At 45.4% G+C, this 20,615-nt stretch overlaps 1 protein-coding gene across 1 annotated transcript in view; it reads right to left on the reverse strand.

The window, feature by feature from the left end:
* Positions 1 to 620: 620 nt before the first annotated feature.
* Positions 621 to 20,615, reverse strand: part of TFAM (transcription factor A, mitochondrial) — a 183,584-nt gene continuing 163,589 nt past the window's right edge. Inside the window, exon 7 of the mRNA XM_078642971.1 lies at positions 621 to 1,415. Within this exon, the coding sequence (XP_078499097.1) occupies positions 1,152 to 1,415 (264 nt within the window). The 3' untranslated portion in view covers positions 621 to 1,151. The remainder of the gene's footprint in view (positions 1,416 to 20,615) is intronic.

The following is a 20,615-nucleotide window of genomic DNA, read 5'->3' on the forward strand; positions in this document are numbered from 1 at the left end:
ATTTTCCATCTGTTAACAAATGGAAGGAGAAATCCATTTCCTGTACCCCACTAAACTAATAGGGGTTCGGGTAGGACCAAAATGTGCCCAAAAAACTAAAACATAATTCTTAATTTGGAAAAACAGTGGAGTAGCATGGTTCACCGATTCCCTCCACTGACATTTTAGGCCTGGCTAGTCTGATCTAGCATACTGCAATGAGATGAAAGTCTGTGTAGTCTTTACACCATTTTATGTACTTATTGTGACTTACTTTGATACTAGCCCACCTCTTAATCTCCATTTTCAAGGTGCAGCCTATCCTTTGTACTAATGTGGCCAAAACACGCAGGGATTGCACAAAATAGATAACGGACAAGGCTTTTGTAAAATCGAAGCTAACCTGGCTTTTGGTTTGCAAATGCTGAACCTACCAAATCTTGCTAAGAAAATGAATAAGCGCACCTACTTCTTGTGCCTTTATTCTGAGGTAAAATTCTCTGCTAAAAAGATCCGCCATGTGTGCTGTCTGTTGATCATGAGGAATTTATGTGTTCAAATACCAAACAAGAACAAGGCACCTTATTTTTCTTGCATCCCGTATCATATAGATGAATATTTGGTAAATCAGTGTCTAAAAATCAAGTCTAAAAATGTTTTTAATTTGACGCTGGCATTTTTACAAAATACAATTATTTGTACATTAAATTCTAATTTTACAAAACAGTAGCTCTAAAGTAATATCAATGATTAAGTGACGTTGCACGATGGTTGAAGAGCAAAACATGTATTGCTAATGCCAGGAGGAAACGTAATCTTCATTTTAGTTCGAAATCTCCAACCAGATAAATGGACATTTTTAGAACTGAACTTTCATGCGGAGATACCCATAAATAGGTATTTAATTGCAAACAATGTTGGAATAGTTTGCTCTTCACAAGCTGCAGGCGTGCTGCACAAAGTAAGGGCTCTTTGTACGAATATTAGATCAACATATGCAATAATAATTTGGTGTGGCCCGCTGCATTTGTCGTTCTTTGCATACAGCATTTTTCGAACACGTGCCACACATACCATTATTTGATGACTTTGTTGACAAAGGATTTCTTAGGTTCATAGTCAACAAAAAGGTCTTGCAGGAGCCAGGAAGAAAACTGCACCCTTGGAAGGATTTATTCTTCAGATTTGATAGTTCGTAAGTTTTTTTCAGTTTTAGCAGAGGATGCGCTAGGGCTGTGAGTCTCGCTTTTGTTTGGCGTTTTAGTTGCACTTTTTTCAGTTGTCTTTTGTTTTCTTGCTGCCCTCGGCTTTTTCAACATTTTCCTTTTTTTAAATCGGATTAGATCTTCCCGTCCAACCTCAATCATCTGTTCTTCCCAAGATTTCATTTCGTTCTCATAACGAATCTTGTCATCTTCTGCTAGTTGAACATATGGCTGCAAAATAAAATCCATATTACATGTAGGTACTTGTATTTGTAAAGGAAACTACTGCATAAAATACAAATCCAAACAAAGAGCATCAGAGCTAAAATTGAAGGTCAAACATTTATCAAGGTGATAATCAATTCTCTCAAACAAAATTAAAGTAAAATCAACCTTTGTGGTGGCAGTACTCTGGCATTTATTCACAAGCTTGAAAAATGCCCAACGATTAATGTATCAATACCTCGTGCATAGTTGTAGTCAACTAGACTTTATATGGCACAGAGATGCCTAATAAATTACTCAGCAGACTACATTTACTTAGATGTATTCTTTGTGCAAACATGACCATCAGTTAAAGAAACAAAATTGTGGTAACAATGCTTTCTTTTGTTTTTATGCACCAGTTTTTTTAGCAGATTCATGGAAGATGGTGAGCTTTTCTAATCTGGATCAAGGAGAAACTTTTCTACTGTAAATCCATGTCAGAAGTTAATTTACTCAAATCTGACCTCTAAGCTGCATCAGGAATTAACCATTAATTGTATACTTTTTTTTTTTAAAACAAATCCTCCTGTTTACTCCCCCAACTATCCCATTTACAGGAATACTATAGAGAGGTCCTGTATGGGGCTTCACCCCTACTAAAAGTGATGCCATTTGACAAAAACTGAAGGCAATTATCAGAAACAAGGGATTTTGTGTACTAACTTTCAAAAGCAAAACAATGCTTCAGAAAGTTAATTACGGGCTTGTTCTTGGTTGCTAAAAAAATCCACGTAAAATGATAAGCAATGGCCACCAGAAGTAAGTTAGTTCCATCGTGAAAAAAATAGCAGAATATACATTCTTTCCCCATGGAGCGTTTGGACATTGAACTGGATTTAATGAGTATTTGCTCACTAACAAATTTCTGTGAGTACATTGACAAGAAACTCATGAATGAACCAGATTAAATGGCACACAGTTTTCTAAACCTAACCCCAAATAATAAAGTGTATTTTGGGAGGGGGGGGTGGTCACAAGGGTAGAAAATGTCCTTTATATGCCAGCCTACCCACCTTTAAATCCAATAAGAGTAACAATCCTATCCTGTCTCATAGTTTGTCTTCCACGGTTAATATATCTCTGCTCCAAGGATTCAACTCTTAAGACAATTTTCTTCTTTCTGGCAGAACATTCAAAACACATTTTTCTAACCGTCTTTAAATCCCAATGCTCAACCTCCATTTTTCTCCAATTCTCTTCATAAACTGGAATATCAAAATACTTCAAAACACCAATAATACCAAAAACCCATTTATTACCATCTTCAGAAATATTAAGGGTCTCATGAAGATATCGGGCGGAATCACTTCTACCTGACACCGCATTGGTCATGGGACCAACAGACCAACACCTGGTCAGCGGTCCTGACCGCTTCATTAGAATGCGACCGAACACTGTTCGGTCGCATTCCTACATTTTACTATGGGAGCATGCATTCAGGCCATAAACTGGCTGTAATGCATGCTCCCATAGTAAGATGGAGGGTGCGGTTCATCCCTGCACCCTATGGCAGGCACCACAAGGTGCAAGAATCACCAGGGGGGCACCATAAAGACCCCCTTGTCCTCCAACCGGAGGCCGTGCACCAAAGGGGGCCCTGCTGGGGGCCTCCAAAGTCACTTTTCGACATGGTTTTCATGTCAGGCAGACTGGCATGGAAACCATGTCGGAAACAGTAATCGTAATCTCAAGGGCGGAAAGGCCCGCCCTTGAGATTACTTGACGCATTCCGGTCGGTGGATAGGCTCTCTGAGCCCGTCGGAAGCCAGCCAGAATGACCGGTCGGATTCCTTTCCCACAGCTTCCATCACAATGAGGTGGTCGGAAAGGAATCCAACCGGCACATTAAAATGCGATTCGAAAGGCTACGACCGACAGTCGGAGCCTTTCAAACCGCATCGTATTCGTCCGCTTAAGTATAATTTCAGAAATTAAAAACCAATGAAGAAAATATGCTCTTGAATATTCACCCCCAGGAGCATGAAAAATGATATTCCTGAAGACATGAAAGCAATCTCACGAAACACTGACTTGCCTTGCCCATGTCATTTTTCTACCAAGCTAATGGTTTGTGAGCAGTGCAAGTCATAAGTCCATCCCCAGGAGAACGTCATTTCATCCACCACACACAGAGAGGCTCTTCAACCAATGGCATTGTAGCACAACACAGATTTTTGTCTCACATCTAGAAGTCAAAAGCAATCAGGTGTTCTTTTTCGGTGTCAAAACCATACTGAAACCTATACCACAGGCATCAGTCGCCACAACAACATCTGCCCAGTTATTAAACTGTTGAAGAGCTGGCTCAGTGATTATCTTGGATTTAACATCAACGACCTCATTCTCCTGTCTACCCCATTCAAAAGTAACATCTTTGTGCAAAAGTCATATAAACTTTTACATTAGCAAAACAAGAGACAAATTGTGGGTAATACTCACACAACATAAAAAACGACTATTCAATCATTAGTCCAAGGAATAGGGGGGTTCCTCAACTGCACTAACAAACAGATGAAAATGATGATAAACTAATTACACTGCATGAAGTTGGTGCCCTGGCACTACACAGCTACTAGCCCAGGTATCTCGCCAAAGAACAAGGTCTTCAAACCCTTACAAAATGTCTAGATGTCCTCCTCTGCCTGAAGTGTAATGGGCAATGAATTCAACATATTAGCGGCAAGATACAGTTGAGTATGACAGTATTGAAAGTAGCACCACCACTAAATAACGTAGTGGTTATCCGGAGGACGGTGACCGGTGGAGTCGGAGCGTTGTGTGTAGGTGGGTGGAGTAGAATAATGGGCCAGTCTGGTTTGAATGAATTCAGGACCTTTTATTGTAGGTAACCCTTTAACAAAAGGACAAATCTTTAAAACTAAGACACTGCTGGATCGGGAGAGAGCAGATACGTTTTAGGTGGGCAAAAGTGTTGCTCAGAGAGTGCACGTCCCATAAGACCATAACTCTGAAGTTCTGAAGGAATGGTTTCTTACCTGTGATCTTAGTTCTCTCTGAGGATTCTCTATTGAAATTATAAGTACTGAATAGTCCCGCCCGAGTGCAGAGATCCAGCTGTTCTTTGAAAGGCCCATCTACTTCGCCTTACTTTGGAAAGGTCAGGAAACAAATGTTACAGGCATTTTGACCTGTTTCATTTTTGCATCTTTAAAAACAGGCTATATTGCTAATGTGTAGGAAAATACTTTAAAATTTGGGAGGAAAAAAGCTTCATACCCTTAAAAATCACAAACAAAAATGAAAAGTGATCTTTAATAATGTAAAATGTGGGATACTTGTAAAGCGCACTGTTACTCTACCCGAGTGTCCTGGCGCTGTAGACCGCTGGGGAACCCGTTCTGGTTTTCCCCGTGAGATTGTCCCTTTCTGGGTATCTCCAGGGTGAAACCAGGCATCCCCGGCGTCTGTGGGGGGCCGTTGTAGAGATGAGGCAAGCTTAATGCCCAGAGTTACCGAGTGTGTTCTCTGGTTAGAGTAGGCACTGAGGCGAGAATTATCGAGTCCGTTGACCCTGGTCCAAGACCCTGCCGCGTCTGGAATTGAACCCTGGTCCCGGGCCGTTCTCTGCTTACAGGTCTTCCGCCTCTAACCAGTGAGCCACACCTCTCCACCCTTCACAAATGCTTTTTACTTCTTTTTAAAGTAAATTAAGGAATAATACATAGCAAAAGTCTGCTGTATAAGCTGCAGCATTGAAGCAAATAGAACACTGCACAGTTAAGGGCCTTCTGACTTTGTGTACCATCATGCCCTGCAGGTGGCAGTTTACTCAGTTATTTTTGACAAGCAAATCAGTAGTATAGTGGTATACATGAATTATCTCTTCCTATCTTGGTCAGCACCTTCCATCGGGAGGGTGGCTTATGATTTCAATAGAGATTCCCCTGAGAAAGAACTAGGATTACAGTTAAGAAACCATTCCTTATCTCAGGGGATCTACATTGATAATCAAAACCACTGAATAGATTTGCAAGATTATCCCTCAAAGATTCCTCGAAGGAACAGATAAAAAAGGAGAAAAGTCAAATTAGGCAAACATGGTTTAGAGATCCTTGCCCCTCATAGGCATCAGTCTTAGTATCCGAATCAAGAAAATGGTGTCTCGTAAAGGTGTGAACTGATCTCCAGGTTGCAGCCTTGCATATCTCAGCAATTGGGATCTTTCTAAGCAAAGCAGCAGTAGCTGACTTACACCTGGTGGATTGGGCCCTAGGTTTACCGGATGGGGTTTTATTGCTATTTGATAACAAAGGATTTTGGAGGAGACAATCCATCTACAAAAGGATTGTTTGGGAGTGGCTTATCCTGTCTGTAGAGAACTATACTTGGCAAAGATATGCTTTGAAGACTTTGTCCTATCTAGACAAAACATAAACGCTCCCAACATCGACAGTGTGGAGATCTCTCTCTGCAGGAGAAGAGGGTTTTGAAAGAATGTAGGTAAAGTAATAGTCTGATTGACATAGAAATCTGGGACTACCTCAGGGAGGAATTTAGGACGGGTCCTCTTCACTAGCCAGTTGCTATGGAATACTGTCTAGGGTTCAAGTGAACAGAGAGCCGGTATTTTGCCAAATTTACGAGCTGAAATAATGGCTACCAAGAATTAAGCCTTCTAAGATAGGTGTTGGAGATCAGTCTTATGAATGTGTTTGAAGGGAGCCCAGCAGGCAAGAGAAGACCATATTTACCTCACAAAGAGGAGTAGGTCTCTGAAGGAGAGGAAGGAGCTTATAAATGTCTTCCATAAAATCTTTAACAGCATTGTGAAAGAGGACGTTTGTGAAGACCATTTTCGATAAACTGTGACACCTAAGAAATGTACTCTAATTGAAGAGAAATTCACTTTAGCTTTAGCGAGATGGAGAAGATATGGGTGAACAGTCTCTTCCAGACAAGTAAGCAGATTGACATTGTTCAGAGGACTCAAAGTCAAAGGAAAATCCCTGGACTAGCAATTCCTTTCTCAATACTACTACATTCCATACATACTAAGAGTCTTAATAGGAAAGAATATTATGTATATATATATATATATATATATATATATATATATATATATAACACCAACACTAAGATATGACGTTTACACTCTTTTTATTTTTCATATATAAAAGAAGTGTTTTTATCCTTTTTTTACTTCACCGATTACAATTTCAGACAACTTTCTGAAAACATTAAAACCATATACAGTATATCACATTTAGAGCGAATATTCACAATATTTCATTGAACATACAATTTTTAAATTTTTTTTACATGAAAGTACAACCTATGTCACTAAATCACCGTACATTTGCAATACATACAAAATCACACAATAACCCCTTCTCTATGTAGGTTCAAATATTCCTACTACACACTCTAATCGACCCAATAGCCTCATATTATTTTCTGACAGAAATTAGAGTATCCAAACTTTTTGTATATCTGTTATTTCCTTGGGCTCTAATTGGGTTCTATTTGTCAAAGCGCCGACGCGTTTCGGTGTTATATCACTGGCACAGTAACACCTTCTTCAGGACAGCACAATTCGAGGTGTCACCGTTTTCAACTTTAAGTATCCTTTTCGTCTTCGTCCGACAAAGGAAAGAATGTTATCCCAACCCGGGAGATGAACTCTGCTCCTGTAGGGTTTTATTTGGGGTATTCACTTTATATTGATAAGATTACCCTTTGATTTTAAATCTGTAGTTCAGGTTGATATTCCTGTCTCACTCCTTTTTCAATCCGGTTATTTTTATGATAAACCTCTGAATAAAGTACATGGCGTCCTGCTTCGCTATTCCTTGTTTCCTTTGTGCTCTTCTTTGTTCAGAGGACACCAGATGCAGAACCTCATCCATTTGAAGGAATAGGAAGTCCTAATCAATGGCCTCTTGGCTTCTCTTAGCACATCTAGGCATTCCTGAGGGAGGTTTAGGTGGTCAGGAGCCATGTAGCCAAGTTCAGAGAGGGAAGGATGGAATGTTGAGTTGTGAACAACAGTGTCGTTTAGAATCTACTTGCGATTTTTTTTTAATAACTGCTGAGCGTGTCTGCCTCCGCATTCTGGGTTCTCGTATGAGTGACTGCTATAATCTTAAGATCCCGGAAGAGGAGCCACTTCCAGATGATTTGAGTTTATATGAATAGAGGTCTGGATCTCATCCCTCCCTGCTTGTTCAAATAATGCATGGTTGTATTGTCCCTCTGAACAAGGAAAGAGTCTGTTCTGAATGATGGGAGGAAATCTTTCAGATCTAGATGTACTGCCCTCAGTTCCAGAAGGATGATGTGGAAAGACTGTTCTGTGAGAGACCACAGGCCTTGAATCTGTAGATGGTCCATATGAGCACCCCAACCTGTCAAGGAGGCATCAGTCACTATGGTTTGGGCCATAAGATCTTGGTGGAAATTCATCCCTTTGAGGAGATTCTCTAAGCGGCATCACCATGTGAGCAACTGTTTTGCATGAATGATCAGAAACAATGTCTACCCATTTTCTGGAGGTCGGATCCCATTGATCTTCTAGGCATTGGTGGAGAGGGATCATGAAGAAACGTGCATGGTGGACTAGGAGGATGTACAATGTCTCACTCTTTGATGGGATGTTTCTTCAGAATGCAACATTTCTGAAGGAAAGATATTGGTCTCTACTCTGAAGGACACACTTTTTGTGTGCAGTATCTCTATAACTGCACCCAGGTAACAAATAGGTGTTCAGATGGACTTATGATTCACATGCAAACCTAGTCGATTGAGAGTCATGACGCTTAGTTAACAGTGTTGGCTTGCTTGCTGATAGGAGGATGCCTTAATGAGTCAATCATCCAGACATGAGGATGTGTCAGGCATACTTAGGGATGTGGATAGTCTACTTAGACAGATGGCAGCCCTGGAGGTGTGGGCAGAGGGCGCTGAGGGGTGCTCCTGCAGGAACAATGTCTTTCTGGCGGATCTTCCTGAAAGGATTGAAGGAAAATGCCCAGAACTGTATTTAGAACAGGGGATAATAGAGGAGTTTAAACCAGATGGACTCTCCAAATATTTCTCAATAGAGCGTGCAGACAGCATCCCTCTCTCCCCTACTTACCGCTACTACCCCCCCCCCCCACCCCACGTCGTCAATCGTTGCCCCAGATCATTATATTCCAACTTCTCAACTACAGGGATAGAGGTGTTCTGCTGCAGAAAGCGCAAAAGGGCAAGGAAATGCGCATCAGAGATGCACAAGTGAGATTGTTCCCCAACTCTACACTCCAGGTACAAAAACAGTGCTGATCCTTCGAGGCAGTGAAGAATTGCAGAGACATGAAACTGAAATACATGATGTTCTATCCTGCGAGGCTCAAAGTGCTGCATGGCGCTAAATCAAACTTCATCTTGGAGCTGCACCAAGCATGGGGCTGGTTAGAGTCACTGTCTGCCCATGGACCGGGACAGAGGTACTGTGGCAATGAAAGACAGAGGGCACACAGAGGAGAACTAAGCAGGGAAGGGCAAGTCCGATAACCTGAAGTGAACTGCTGCAATGAAGGGTGGATGGAGAGAAGTAGTGGGCTGGGTGGGAATGGAGTGGGATATCTACCCATGCCCCCTTCAGGGGAAGACTGAAGAAACCTAACTGGTGGGAGCACCCTGCATGCACTGGGACAGTGAACGCAAGTATTGTATGAGGTAAGAGACCAGTATCATTCCCTACCATAGTACTGATTGAATGCAATGCATTGGGGTAGAGAGATAACATCGATCAAGGCATTCTGGGCTCCAATCAAAGAGCCAGGGCAGGATACAGTTCACAGTTATGTCTGTAATATCACACATATCGAAGAGGGACTGGAGCTAACTAAGACACATGCGCTATGGTACTGAGAGGAGCATGGAAGTGCCAGGAAGTGCATAAATGGATGAAACGCTTAACAGAGTAACTTGGAATGTGAGGGGGCTGAATAATTACACTAAGTGGGTGAGGGTAGGGGAATATTCGGAGGCAGGGGTGCAAATAGCTTGCTTGCAGAAGGCCCACCTCCCCCATAGTGAGGCAGATAAACTCCGTAAAAAAAAATGGAGCGGCATACTGTATCATGCCGGGTTTAGCACACATGCCAAAGGGGTGGGGATAGGATTTACAACAAATGCACCATATGAGTTGGAGAGGCACAGACACTTGAGGGCGATATGTCCAGTTTCATGGACACTCTAATGGAGACCCTGACTATTGTAGGACTATATGCCCCCAACACAGATTATCAATCTTTTACAGGGAGCTGGCACTGCCCTATTTCAGTGCTAAAACGATATAGCCAGGGGACTTTATATGTGAGTTGGATGGTGGAGCAGGCAGGCTTCCCCCTAACCAGAACTACAAGCAGGGCATAAAATACACTAGAAAAGGCCTTGAGGGACCAGAACATGAATGATATCTGGTGGGAACAACATCACAACAGTAAGAATTCTTACAGTATTCACAGGCTACAAGCACCAACACCAGAATTTGTAATATTTCATATCGGTACCCTGATATAGGTCCAGAGAATATCGTACACTTTCCCTACATCATCTCCCCGTCATTTCATTGGAACAAGACTTATAAGGACGTAACTTCAAATAAGGACAGAATGCCTTATAGGGACATAACGCCTTATAAGGACTGCAGCCTTTTATGGACTAAACCTTTCACCTTGTTCCATGCATAGGGTGGGTTTTTCCCAATCGATATTGCTAAGATGTCATCCTTAGCACAAATGAATAATTTAGGAGTACACTCTCCAGGAGGTATACTTCACCTCTCCCATCGACGCACAAGGTTTAATCCCCAATGTCATCCTCATACTGAACAACGGGTAACACACGCACATAGACTGTATAAATACGCACCTCTTGCTATCAGTAGTCAGGAGACAACCGAGACTTCAATGCCGACACACTGACCAGAGACGCTGCAGCTCCGACATGCAATCGCTCCAGCTGACAGTGGTCTGACTATCCCTTGCGGGGTGTCCAACTCAAGTCCAGTACGAAGTCCCACACTCTCACTATTCAGCTAATGGGGTTCGACTTAATCGTAGCAGGAATCTTGCCTCTTAGATTCTTGGCTCTTAGACTCTTAGGCTCTTTTTGCACCTACTCACATGCTAGGTACATTTAGGTACATCTAGACAGGCATCTTAGAAGTACACACTTTATTTTATAAATGCATTTTACATTCATGTATGTGTTTATTACTATTGCAAAACTACTTGATTTTGGAAGTAACTATGCCTAACAATTATAAATGTGTCTATATTAACTTTTATAATGCCACACAAAGCATGCATTTAAATGATAACATTAACTCCCTGTTCACAAAAAGAGGACAAAGTTCCTATACCAGGGTGCAAAAGTCACCCACGTATCTGAGTGCAAATAGTCACCCATACATTAAAAACAGGGAAGAATGGGGAAAAGTAATCCTAGGTAAAAAATACCCTGATAGGAGAGGGAAAGACATACTACATCCTCTGCTGCCCTCACACACCCCGGAGGATGTCATGCTTCATCATCGGGCAATTTTGCTCCTCGTAGGGCCGGCGCTGCAATTCCCTACGGGTCCCCGAAGGGTCACTTTATCGGAGATCTTTTAGAGGATTAGCCGGATGTTGCATGCAGGTGTGTGGGGAAGGGTAAGGGAGGGTAAATCAATTACGTGCAAACATGATAGTGTGATAAAATCAAGGGTATGGAAGCAGCGACAAGATTGTCTAGGTAACCCTTGGCAGTTAAAAGTACTGCTTAAAAATGACTGACCCCACAAGGCCCACTATGCCTGGGTGTCACTAGTCAAGGTCAACATGTTTCGCGCCTCTATCGCCCGTAGGTCATTGGCGCTTCGTCAGGACCAAAAACAAAGTGAAGTGCACGTGAGTAAAATACATAAAAGTTAAAATGAGAACCCTCTTATCTCATCCAGGGCGGATCAGGAGACCTGTGTCCCCACTATGTGGTTGTAGCTGTTACATTGAAGCTGCTCCTGGATGATACCCTCTTATCTCATCCAGGGCGGATCAGGAGACCTGTGTCCCCACTATGTGGTTGTAGCTGTTACATTGAAGCTGCTCCTGGATGATACCGCGAAAAGTCGGGTAAGTAATGCGGGTGTAGCCTCTAGTACACCTACCCCTGCCGAGCGTTTGGACAGGGGTAGGTGTACTAGAGGCTACACTAGAGGCTACACCCGCATTACTTACCCGACTTTTCGCGGGCGTCCATTCCCTTGACCACTAGAGGAGAGCTTTAACTAATATTTGGTATCATCCAGGAGCAGCTTCAATGTAACAGCTACAACCACATAGTGGGGACACAGGTCTCCTGATCCGCCCTGGATGAGATAAGAGGGTATCATCCAGGAGCAGCTTCAATGTAACAGCTACAACCACATAGTGGGGACACAGGTCTCCTGATCCGCCCTGGATGAGATAAGAGGGTATCATCCAGGAGCAGCTTCAATGTAACAGCTACAACCACATAGTGGGGACACAGGTCTCCTGATCCGCCCTGAATGAGATAAGAGGGTTCTCATTTTAACTTTTATGTATTTTACTCACGTGCACTTCACTTTGTTTTTGGTCCAGACGAAGCGCCAATGACCTACGGGCGATAGAGGCGCGAAACATGTTGACCTTGACTAGTGACACCCAGGCATAGTGGGCCTTGTGGGGTCAGTCATTTTTAAGCAGTACTTTTAACTGCCAAGGGTTACCTAGACAATCTTGTCGCTGCTTCCATACCCTTGATTTTATCACACTATCATGTTTGCACGTAATTGATTTACCCTCCCTTACCCTTCCCCACACACCTGCATGCAACATCCGGCTAATCCTCTAAAAGATCTCCGATAAAGTGACCCTTCGGGGACCCGTAGGGAATTGCAGCGCCGGCCCTACGAGGAGCAAAATTGCCCGATGATGAAGCATGACATCCTCCGGGGTGTGTGAGGGCAGCAGAGGATGTAGTATGTCTTTCCCTCTCCCATCAGGGTATTTTTTACCTAGGATTACTTTTCCCCATTCTTCCCTGTTTTTAATGTATGGGTGACTATTTGCACTCAGATACGTGGGTGACTTTTGCACCCTGGTATAGGAACTTTGTCCTCTTTTTGTGAACAGATTTGGTTTAGGAGCATGGACACTGGACCTTTATTGGCTCCTTGGTCCCCCCTCTCTTTTGTTGAAAACATTAACTCCCTGACAGAGTTTTTATATAAATATAAGGAGGGTCAAACCACTTTCGTATATTTCACCCTGATGGGGGATTTTAATGTACACTTATGCCAACATAATTGCCAGTTTAGAGATACTATAAATATAGATATGCTGCTCCTTTCACACTTTGAACATTCTACAAAGGGGTCTGCCCTAGAAGAACTTCTCTTAGAGAACGAGCTATTTGAACCAGAGGAAATGCGTTACTTACCTGTAACAGCAGTTATCCAGTATTGGTGTCTTTCATAGATTCACATGCCTGAATCATTCCCCGTCGTCGAGACGGGAGCCTCCGCCCCTTAGTGGCCTTTCCTTGTCCTTATGTAAAAAGGACCAAACTCTTACAGTCAGCCAATCAGCTCCGACCTCCCTCTAGGACCTCCCTGGGAGGAGCCCCAGTCCCTCAGATTTTCGTACGCACCCAACTAGGTTGGCGTAATATTGTTAGAGAGGGATGTGAGACCTTCCAGGGGAGGCGGGAGGGTTGCATGTGAATCTATGAAAGACACCAATACTGGATAACTGCTGTTACAGGTAAGTAACGCATTTCTTATCCAGTATTTGGGTGTCTTTCATAGATTCACATGCCTGAATCAGAATAGCTAGCAATCAGATATGCACCTGCATGATGGAAATGCTCTGTAGTCACAGTAGACAATGCATGTGTCGTCATACAACATGTGAACAGCATAACAGTAACATCACAATAGCAAGGAACGTGCATACCTGGATGGCGGGTTGTAGGAAGGCTCACATCACTGAAAGAGATGGCGAAGCACTGCCTGGCCCACTGCCGCATCCTTCTGAAGTTCGATATCCAGGCAGTAATGTCTGGAGAAAGTGTGCGGTGACTTCCAAGTCGCCGCTCTGCAAATGTCCAAGATTGGTACCCCAGCGAACAGTGCTGCGGACGTGGACATCGCCCTGGTGGAGTGAGCAGTAACATGCTCAGTTAAAGGCCGTCCGGCCTTGTCGTGGCAGAATGCAATCGCTGAGGAGATCCACCTGGAGATGCTTTGCTTCGTGAGAGGCAGGCCCACTCTTGGTCTGCTGTATGCCACAAACAGCTGTGAAGAGTTCCTGAGAGCCTTAGTTTTGTCCAGGTAGAATTTTAGGCACCTCTGAAGGTCCAGAGAATGCAGCGCTCTTTCCGCTGTTGTGGACGGATTTGCAAAGAAGGACCTGAGGACAATTGGCTCGTTGAGATGAAAGTCCGAAGGGACTTTAGGTATGAATTTAGGGTTTGGTCTCAGTACTACCCTGTCTTGTCTGAATTGCATATATGGTTCCTGAATGGACAAAGCTTGCAGCTCGCTAACTCTCCTGGCTGATGTTAGAGCGAGCAAGAGTGCTGTTTTCCAGGAGATGTGTTTGATGGATGCTCGATGGATGGGTTCAAACGGACTTTTCATGAGTTGGTTGAGCACCAGATTCAGTTGCCACGTTGGAGGGACTTTCCGAGGCCTCGGAAAGGATCTGTAGAGCCCCTTCAGGAATTGTTTGACTAGTCTACTGGACCACAGAGAAGGTCCTGTGAAAGTCCTGGTGAATCTAGAGATAGCTGCTAGGTGAACCTTTATGGATGCATGTGCCAGGCCTGACTGTGCTAAATGCAGCAGGTATGGCAGTATTTGTTCAGGGGTGACTGAGAGTGGTCGTAGACCCCGATCCACACACCACATGCAGAAGCGTTTCCACTTGAGAGTGTAGGTTTTGTTTGTACTATCCGCTCTCGCTTTCGACAGGATATCCCTGCAGTCCTGCGGGATATTTAGGCCACTGAACTCCCTGTGCTCAGGAGCCAGGCCGACAACTTGAGCGATTGGAGGTTCGGGTGTTGCACCTGTCCGTTGGACATTGTTAAGAGGTTCGGGTGTTGCCTCAGACGGATCGGTGACCTGATGGAAAGTCGAAGTAGATCCGAGAACCAGTGTTGTCTCGGCCAGAACGGGGCAATCAGGATTAGGGTACATGGCTCCGCCTTCATCTTCCTGAGGAGCCTCGGGATCATTGGAAACGGAGGAAAGGCGTACGCAAACGCGCTGGACCATCCGATGGAGAATGCATTTCCCAGAGACCCTTGTTGGGGATGCCAGCTTGCGTAGTGTGGGCATTTGGTGTTTTCTTTGGTGGCAAACAGGTCGATGTTTGGGACTCCCCATTGAGAGAAGACGTGTTCCAGGGCGTTGTCGCTCAGCTCCCACTCGTGGGAGAGGGATCGTTGCCTGCTCAGGGCATCCGCGATAGTATTGTCTTTTCCGGGGACATAGTCCGCCTTGAGTGGGATCCCGTGTAACACTAGCCAGTTCCAGATTTTCTGCGATTCTCGTGATAGAGAGAGCGAACGCGTTCCCCCCTGTTTGTTGAGGTAGTGCATCGTCGTGGTGTTGTCTGTTTTGACGAGCACTGGGGAGTTCTGGATGCGTGGCAGGAATGCCTGTAGAGCAAGATATACCGCCCTCAGCTCCAAGAGATTTATATGGAGCAGTTTTTCCTGAGAGTCCCACTTGCCGCTGATTCGAAGATCTTGTAGAACAGCGCCCCATCCTTCCAAGGAGGCGTCCGTGGTGATCACCAGAGGCGTCGCCGGAAGGAGAAACGGTAATCCTACATTCAGATTTTTTCGATTCCTCCACCAAGCTAGGCTTCTGAACATTTTTGGTGTGATTTGCACAATGTCCTCGAAAGAGCCAGTGCTTTGGGTCCATTGGGTCGCGAGAGCTTCCTGCAATGGGCGCATCCTGAGTCTGCAGTGAGGGATGAGGAGTATGCACGAAGACATCATTCCCATGAGGGATGTGTAAGTGCGCACTTTGACGTGTGTTTTTGTCGCCACAGCCCCGGCTAGAGACAGTATCTTGTCCGCCCTCTCCTTCGAGGGAAAGGCCTTCACGCAGTCCGTGTCCAGGATAGCCCCTAGGAAGGTGATCCTTGTTGTAGGGGTGATGCAGGATTTTTTGAGATTGATGGTTAATCCTAGCCTCTGAAAAAGATTTGTGCAGGCGCAGGAGGATGCTGCCGCGCCCTCGGCTGAGGGTGCTTTCACCAGCCAGTCGTCTAGGTAAGGGAAGACTTGGTGACCCAACTGACGCAGAAAAGCCGCCACCGGTGCTAGGCACTTCGTGAAAATCCGCGGTGCGGACTTGAGGCCGAATGGTAGGACTCTGAACTGATAATGTCGGCCCGCCACCTCGAACCGCAGGAACTTTCTGTGACGCTTGAGGATGGGGATGTGGTAGTAGGCATCCTGGAGATCTAAGGATGTCATGAAATCCCCTTGTTCGAGAGTGCCCAGGATTTCTTGAATCGTCACCATCCTGAACGATTGGCTCCGTAGGAAGGCATTGAGTGCCCGAAGGTCTAGAATGGGCCTCCACTTGTTTTCTTTCTGTCTCACAAGAAAGAAGTGGGAATAAAACCCCTTTCCCTTCTGGGATGCTGGAACTCGTTCGATTGCTCTTTTTTGTAGCATTATAGCGAGTTCTAGGGTAAGTAGCCGTAGATGTTTGTGCGTCCGTCTTTTGGGAGGCGTGTTGGGAGGGAGGGATGTGAACTCGAGAGAGTGTCCGAATCTTATAATTTGGAGGACCCATCGGTCCGTGGTGATGTGTTGCCAATTGTTGAGGAAATGGGTCAGTTTTCCTCCAATTTGAAAGGATGTAGAGGGTGGTGGGACTGGCTGGAGTAATCGGTCACTGGCGTCCGCCGGCGCCCCTTTTGGAATTCCTGCCCCTGAAGGTAGATCGTCCGTATGAAGATTGACGGGCTTGTTGTTGTTTGTGCTGGTATTGATTTTTGTTGGTAGAGGAATACGAGGACCGGTTCTGGTAGGAACCGCGATAAGAGGACTGACCTCTTGATCTGTTTCCTCGAAAGGACTGGTTCCGTGACTGTAACGTGCCTAGTGCCCTTGCAGTGTCGGTGTCCTTCTTGATAGTTTGCAGTGCCTCGTCGATCTTGTCCCCAAAGAGATGCTGGCCGTCGAAGGGCATGTCCAGCACCTTCAATTGTACCTCCTGGCGGAACGACGTCGCCTTCAGCCATCCTTGACGGCGTAGCACAGCGGCTCCGGCTAGCTGACGGAAGCCAGTCATGGCTGCATCTATAGCACAGTCAATTATTTCCGCCGCTGAAGATTGACCTTCCGACAGGAGAGCCTTGACCTCCCCCCTTACGGCATCAGGCAGTTCCTTCAGGTATGGGGCTATGTCCTCCCAGAGTTGGCGATTGTAGCGCCCCAACAAGGCAATGGAGTTGGCCACCTTGATGGTCATGGCCGACGTGGACGTGAATCTCTTTCCTATCGTGTCCAGCTTCCTGCCTTCCTTGTCCGGAGGAGCGGACAGTGGGGAGGAAGGGTTGCGGGAGTGTTTTTGGGCCGCCTGCGTGACCACCGAGTCAGGTTTGGGGTGCCCGTTGAGGCAAGCCGCCGCTGCAAGTGGGGCTTTATATTTCTTGTCCAGGCGCGGAACAACCGCAGGTACAGAAGCGGGTGTCAGCATTAATTTCTTGCCCTGTTCCCACAAGAACTCTATGATTGGAATAGATTTGGTTGCCTTTTGTGTCTGCTCTTTGAAGTCGTGCAGGAAGCAGTCCGTTTCCGTTGATTCCACTACCATATGGAATCTCTTCGCTGCCCGTTCCACAATTTTGTGGAAGCCTGCTATGTCCACAGGCGGCGAATCCGCATGTCGCAGTTCAGGTGAAGCCGGGGATGACGCTACATACTCGTTATCTCCATCCTGGTCCGAGTGGACTTCCTGGACCTCTCCTTCCTCCAATTCTTCCTCCTCCTCGTCGTCGTCCGAGGAGTCCATCACCTGAGGCTGGGTCTGGTCACGGTGGGTTTGAGGGAGAGTTTGAGATCGTTTTGGGGCAGGCGCTGGTGTATGGTCCACCGGTGTCTGATGACCACTGTCCGCATCCGGGAATCTTTGTTTGTAGTCCTGTACAAGGAACCGCAGGTCATTGACCAGAGTCGCCGGTAGGCAGATCATGGGGGTGACATCCGTGCGGACACTAGTGTGGATGGAGTGTTCCTGATAAGTTAGCTCCTCCTGCTCCTCATCAGTGCTTTGGCACTTGACGTTGAGGTCCGAGATAGAGGTAGCTGGACCCATGCGGTCATCCTCTTCGGATTCTTCACTTTGGAATTTGTCGTGAGGTGGTTGCATCTCCACTTTGCTCGGAGACGTGGTTTCCGGGGTAATTTGCGTTTTGCTAGACTTGCTAGACGCAGCATTTGTTCCTGTCGACGTCGAGGGCGTCGTCGACGGCGGCAGCATGAGGGTCGGCATCTCCACCAGTTTGGATTTTTTCCATGGTTCCGATGCCATCTCCGACGACGAGTCTTCCGTCGTCGTCGGCGTCGTCGACGGTACCTTCGTCGCCGGTACCTTCGTCGACGGTGCCTTCGTCGACGGTGCCTTCGTCGACGGTTTTTCCTTTGTCGACGGTGCCTTCGTCGACGGTGTCGTCGTCGACTGTGTGGACGACTGTACCTTGGTCGTCGACGACTTTGATGACGATGTTGTCGTCGTCGGTACCTTCGTCGACGGCGAGCCCGCCGTCGACGGTGTCTTCGTCGTCGTCGTCGACGTCTTCGATGACGCCTGTGAGTTCTTCGATGACGGTGGGCTCGTTAATGACTATGCCGTCGTCGATGGTGTGGTTCTCGTCGTCGACAGGGTCTTCGTCGTCGACGACGATTGCAGTAATATAATAGAGGAAACAGGTCTACCTGATGATGTCGAGGAAGTAGTCGTCGTCGTCAACGCTGAAGGCGATGACGCTGATGTCGTCGACACAGTGGTTGTGACAGAGGTTGTCCTGTGGGTCTGTCTGGTAGACGATGGAGCAGGCCTTTTGAAGGTTTGATCAGCCTGAACAGACACTAAAGATGACGTAGATCTTGCCTCTGAAGACTTTTTTGCCTTTCTAGGAGGAGTGTCTGAGGGGCCCGGGGAAGTTACCCTAGGCCTCTTTTGAGAGACTTCTGAGCTTTTGGAAACACTGCCCTCAGAAGATTCTAGATTGTCTCTGTCCTTCAGCCTGTCCAGCCAGATGAGAAGGCGACCTTCTCTGTCTCTCACAGTCTTTTTAGGGAAAGACCTACAAATCCTGCACTTGTCCGAGACATGATCTGGGTAAAGGCAGTACAAGCATAGCTCATGCTTATCATCCACGTGGATCCTCTTCTTCCCACAGGAAGAGCAGGCCCTGAACAGGGCTTTCTTCTGTGACTCAGACATGGAAGAAGTTTGTGGAAAGAAACCACTTACTGCAAAACAGTGTAGTGAAGAATCCTTGAAGGGTTGAGAGTGAAGAATCACTTTTGAAGAAAGTTAGATGGTTATAAAGGAATCTTGAGCAGAGCTCAAGCTGGAGACTCCCTAGCACAACGTGCGGTAGAAAATCTGAGGGACTGGGGCTCCTCCCAGGGAGGTCCTAGAGGGAGGTCGGAGCTGATTGGCTGACTGTAAGAGTTTGGTCCTTTTTACATAAGGACAAGGAAAGGCCACTAAGGGGCGGAGGCTCCCGTCTCGACGACGGGGAATGATTCAGGCATGTGAATCTATGAAAGACACCCAAATACTGGATAATTCTTCGATACTAATGAGAGGGTGCCAACCTATAGTGCTAGGGACAGCAATACCATTATTGATTACATATTTATCTCTCCAGGCATGTTACAAAATGTAAAATTTTATAATGCTATACTTACTACATTCAGTGACCATAATCCTGTAGTGTTAGAACTAGATAACACCAACCTGTTTTTATTTAATAAAGGTGCAAATGCAGAAATATCTACAGATTTAACTGCTGAGGACCAGGGGAGACGGGTTAAATGGATCAAAATCATCCCAGATGACTTTTTATTCCCTACACTCAAAGGTGGGCAAAGAAATTAACATCTGCAGGGAACCACTCAAATATGAAGGGAATATAATCTTGTCATTCGAAACTATTTGCCACCAAGTAGCGGATGACTTAAAATGCAACTCGAAAAACTATGAGAAAAAGGCAAAGGGGTGGTTTGATAATGAATGCTCCAAATCCCATAGAGAATTATATAAAGCACTTAAAAAGAAACCCCGAGATAGACAGGAGGTGGCCAGGCTCAGGAAAAAGTATAATTTGAATACTGTAAGGCGAAAAAATGAAATAAAAAGACAGGCATGGGATGACTTACATGAGAAGGCCATTCTGAGGGATAGCGCTAAGTTCTGGACAATTGTTAATACTCCCTTACTTAATGGGAAAGAGAACAAGCCATTAGAGGTAAATATCCCCAAACAGGATTGGCTGGATCATTTTCAAAAAATCTATGGTAGCAATCTCGAGCTAGGCTCCCTAGACTCAATTTTGACTGAGACACAGGAGATTTTACCTAGTTTTTCTATAAAGGAGGTACAGAAGGCAATTGAAGACACGGCGGGCCAGAAGGCCCCCGGCCCAGATGGCGTTCTGGCCGACATGTTCAAAGCAAATCCGGGCATGTGGTCAGTGGTCCTCACTAATGTCTTTAATGTAGTTAGGGTAGACAAGTCAAGAGTTCCATTATCCTGGTCACAATCCATTATAATTCCCATTTTTAAGAAGGGTCAAAGGGGAGACCCAAGATGCTATAGGCCGATATCCCTGCTGGATTCCTCTTTTAAAATCCTAGGTAAGGTCATCTTAGAAAGAATTTCAACCTGGGCCACTAATAAAGATATTCTATGTGAAGCTCAGTATGGCTTTCGATCCGGGAGCGGTACAGAGGATCAATGCCTAAACCTCCATCTTACACTGAGTAAATATACAGTGGCATCAAGGGGGATGATGTACCTGGCATTCATGGACTTGTCCACAGCTTTTGACCTAGTAAATAGGTCAAAGCTGTGGACAATACTCCTGGATAGGGGCTTAGACCGGG

The sequence above is a fragment of the Lissotriton helveticus genome, chromosome 5_1 (assembly GCF_964261635.1).
Source record: "Lissotriton helveticus chromosome 5_1, aLisHel1.1, whole genome shotgun sequence".
Lineage (NCBI taxonomy): Eukaryota > Metazoa > Chordata > Amphibia > Caudata > Salamandridae > Lissotriton > Lissotriton helveticus.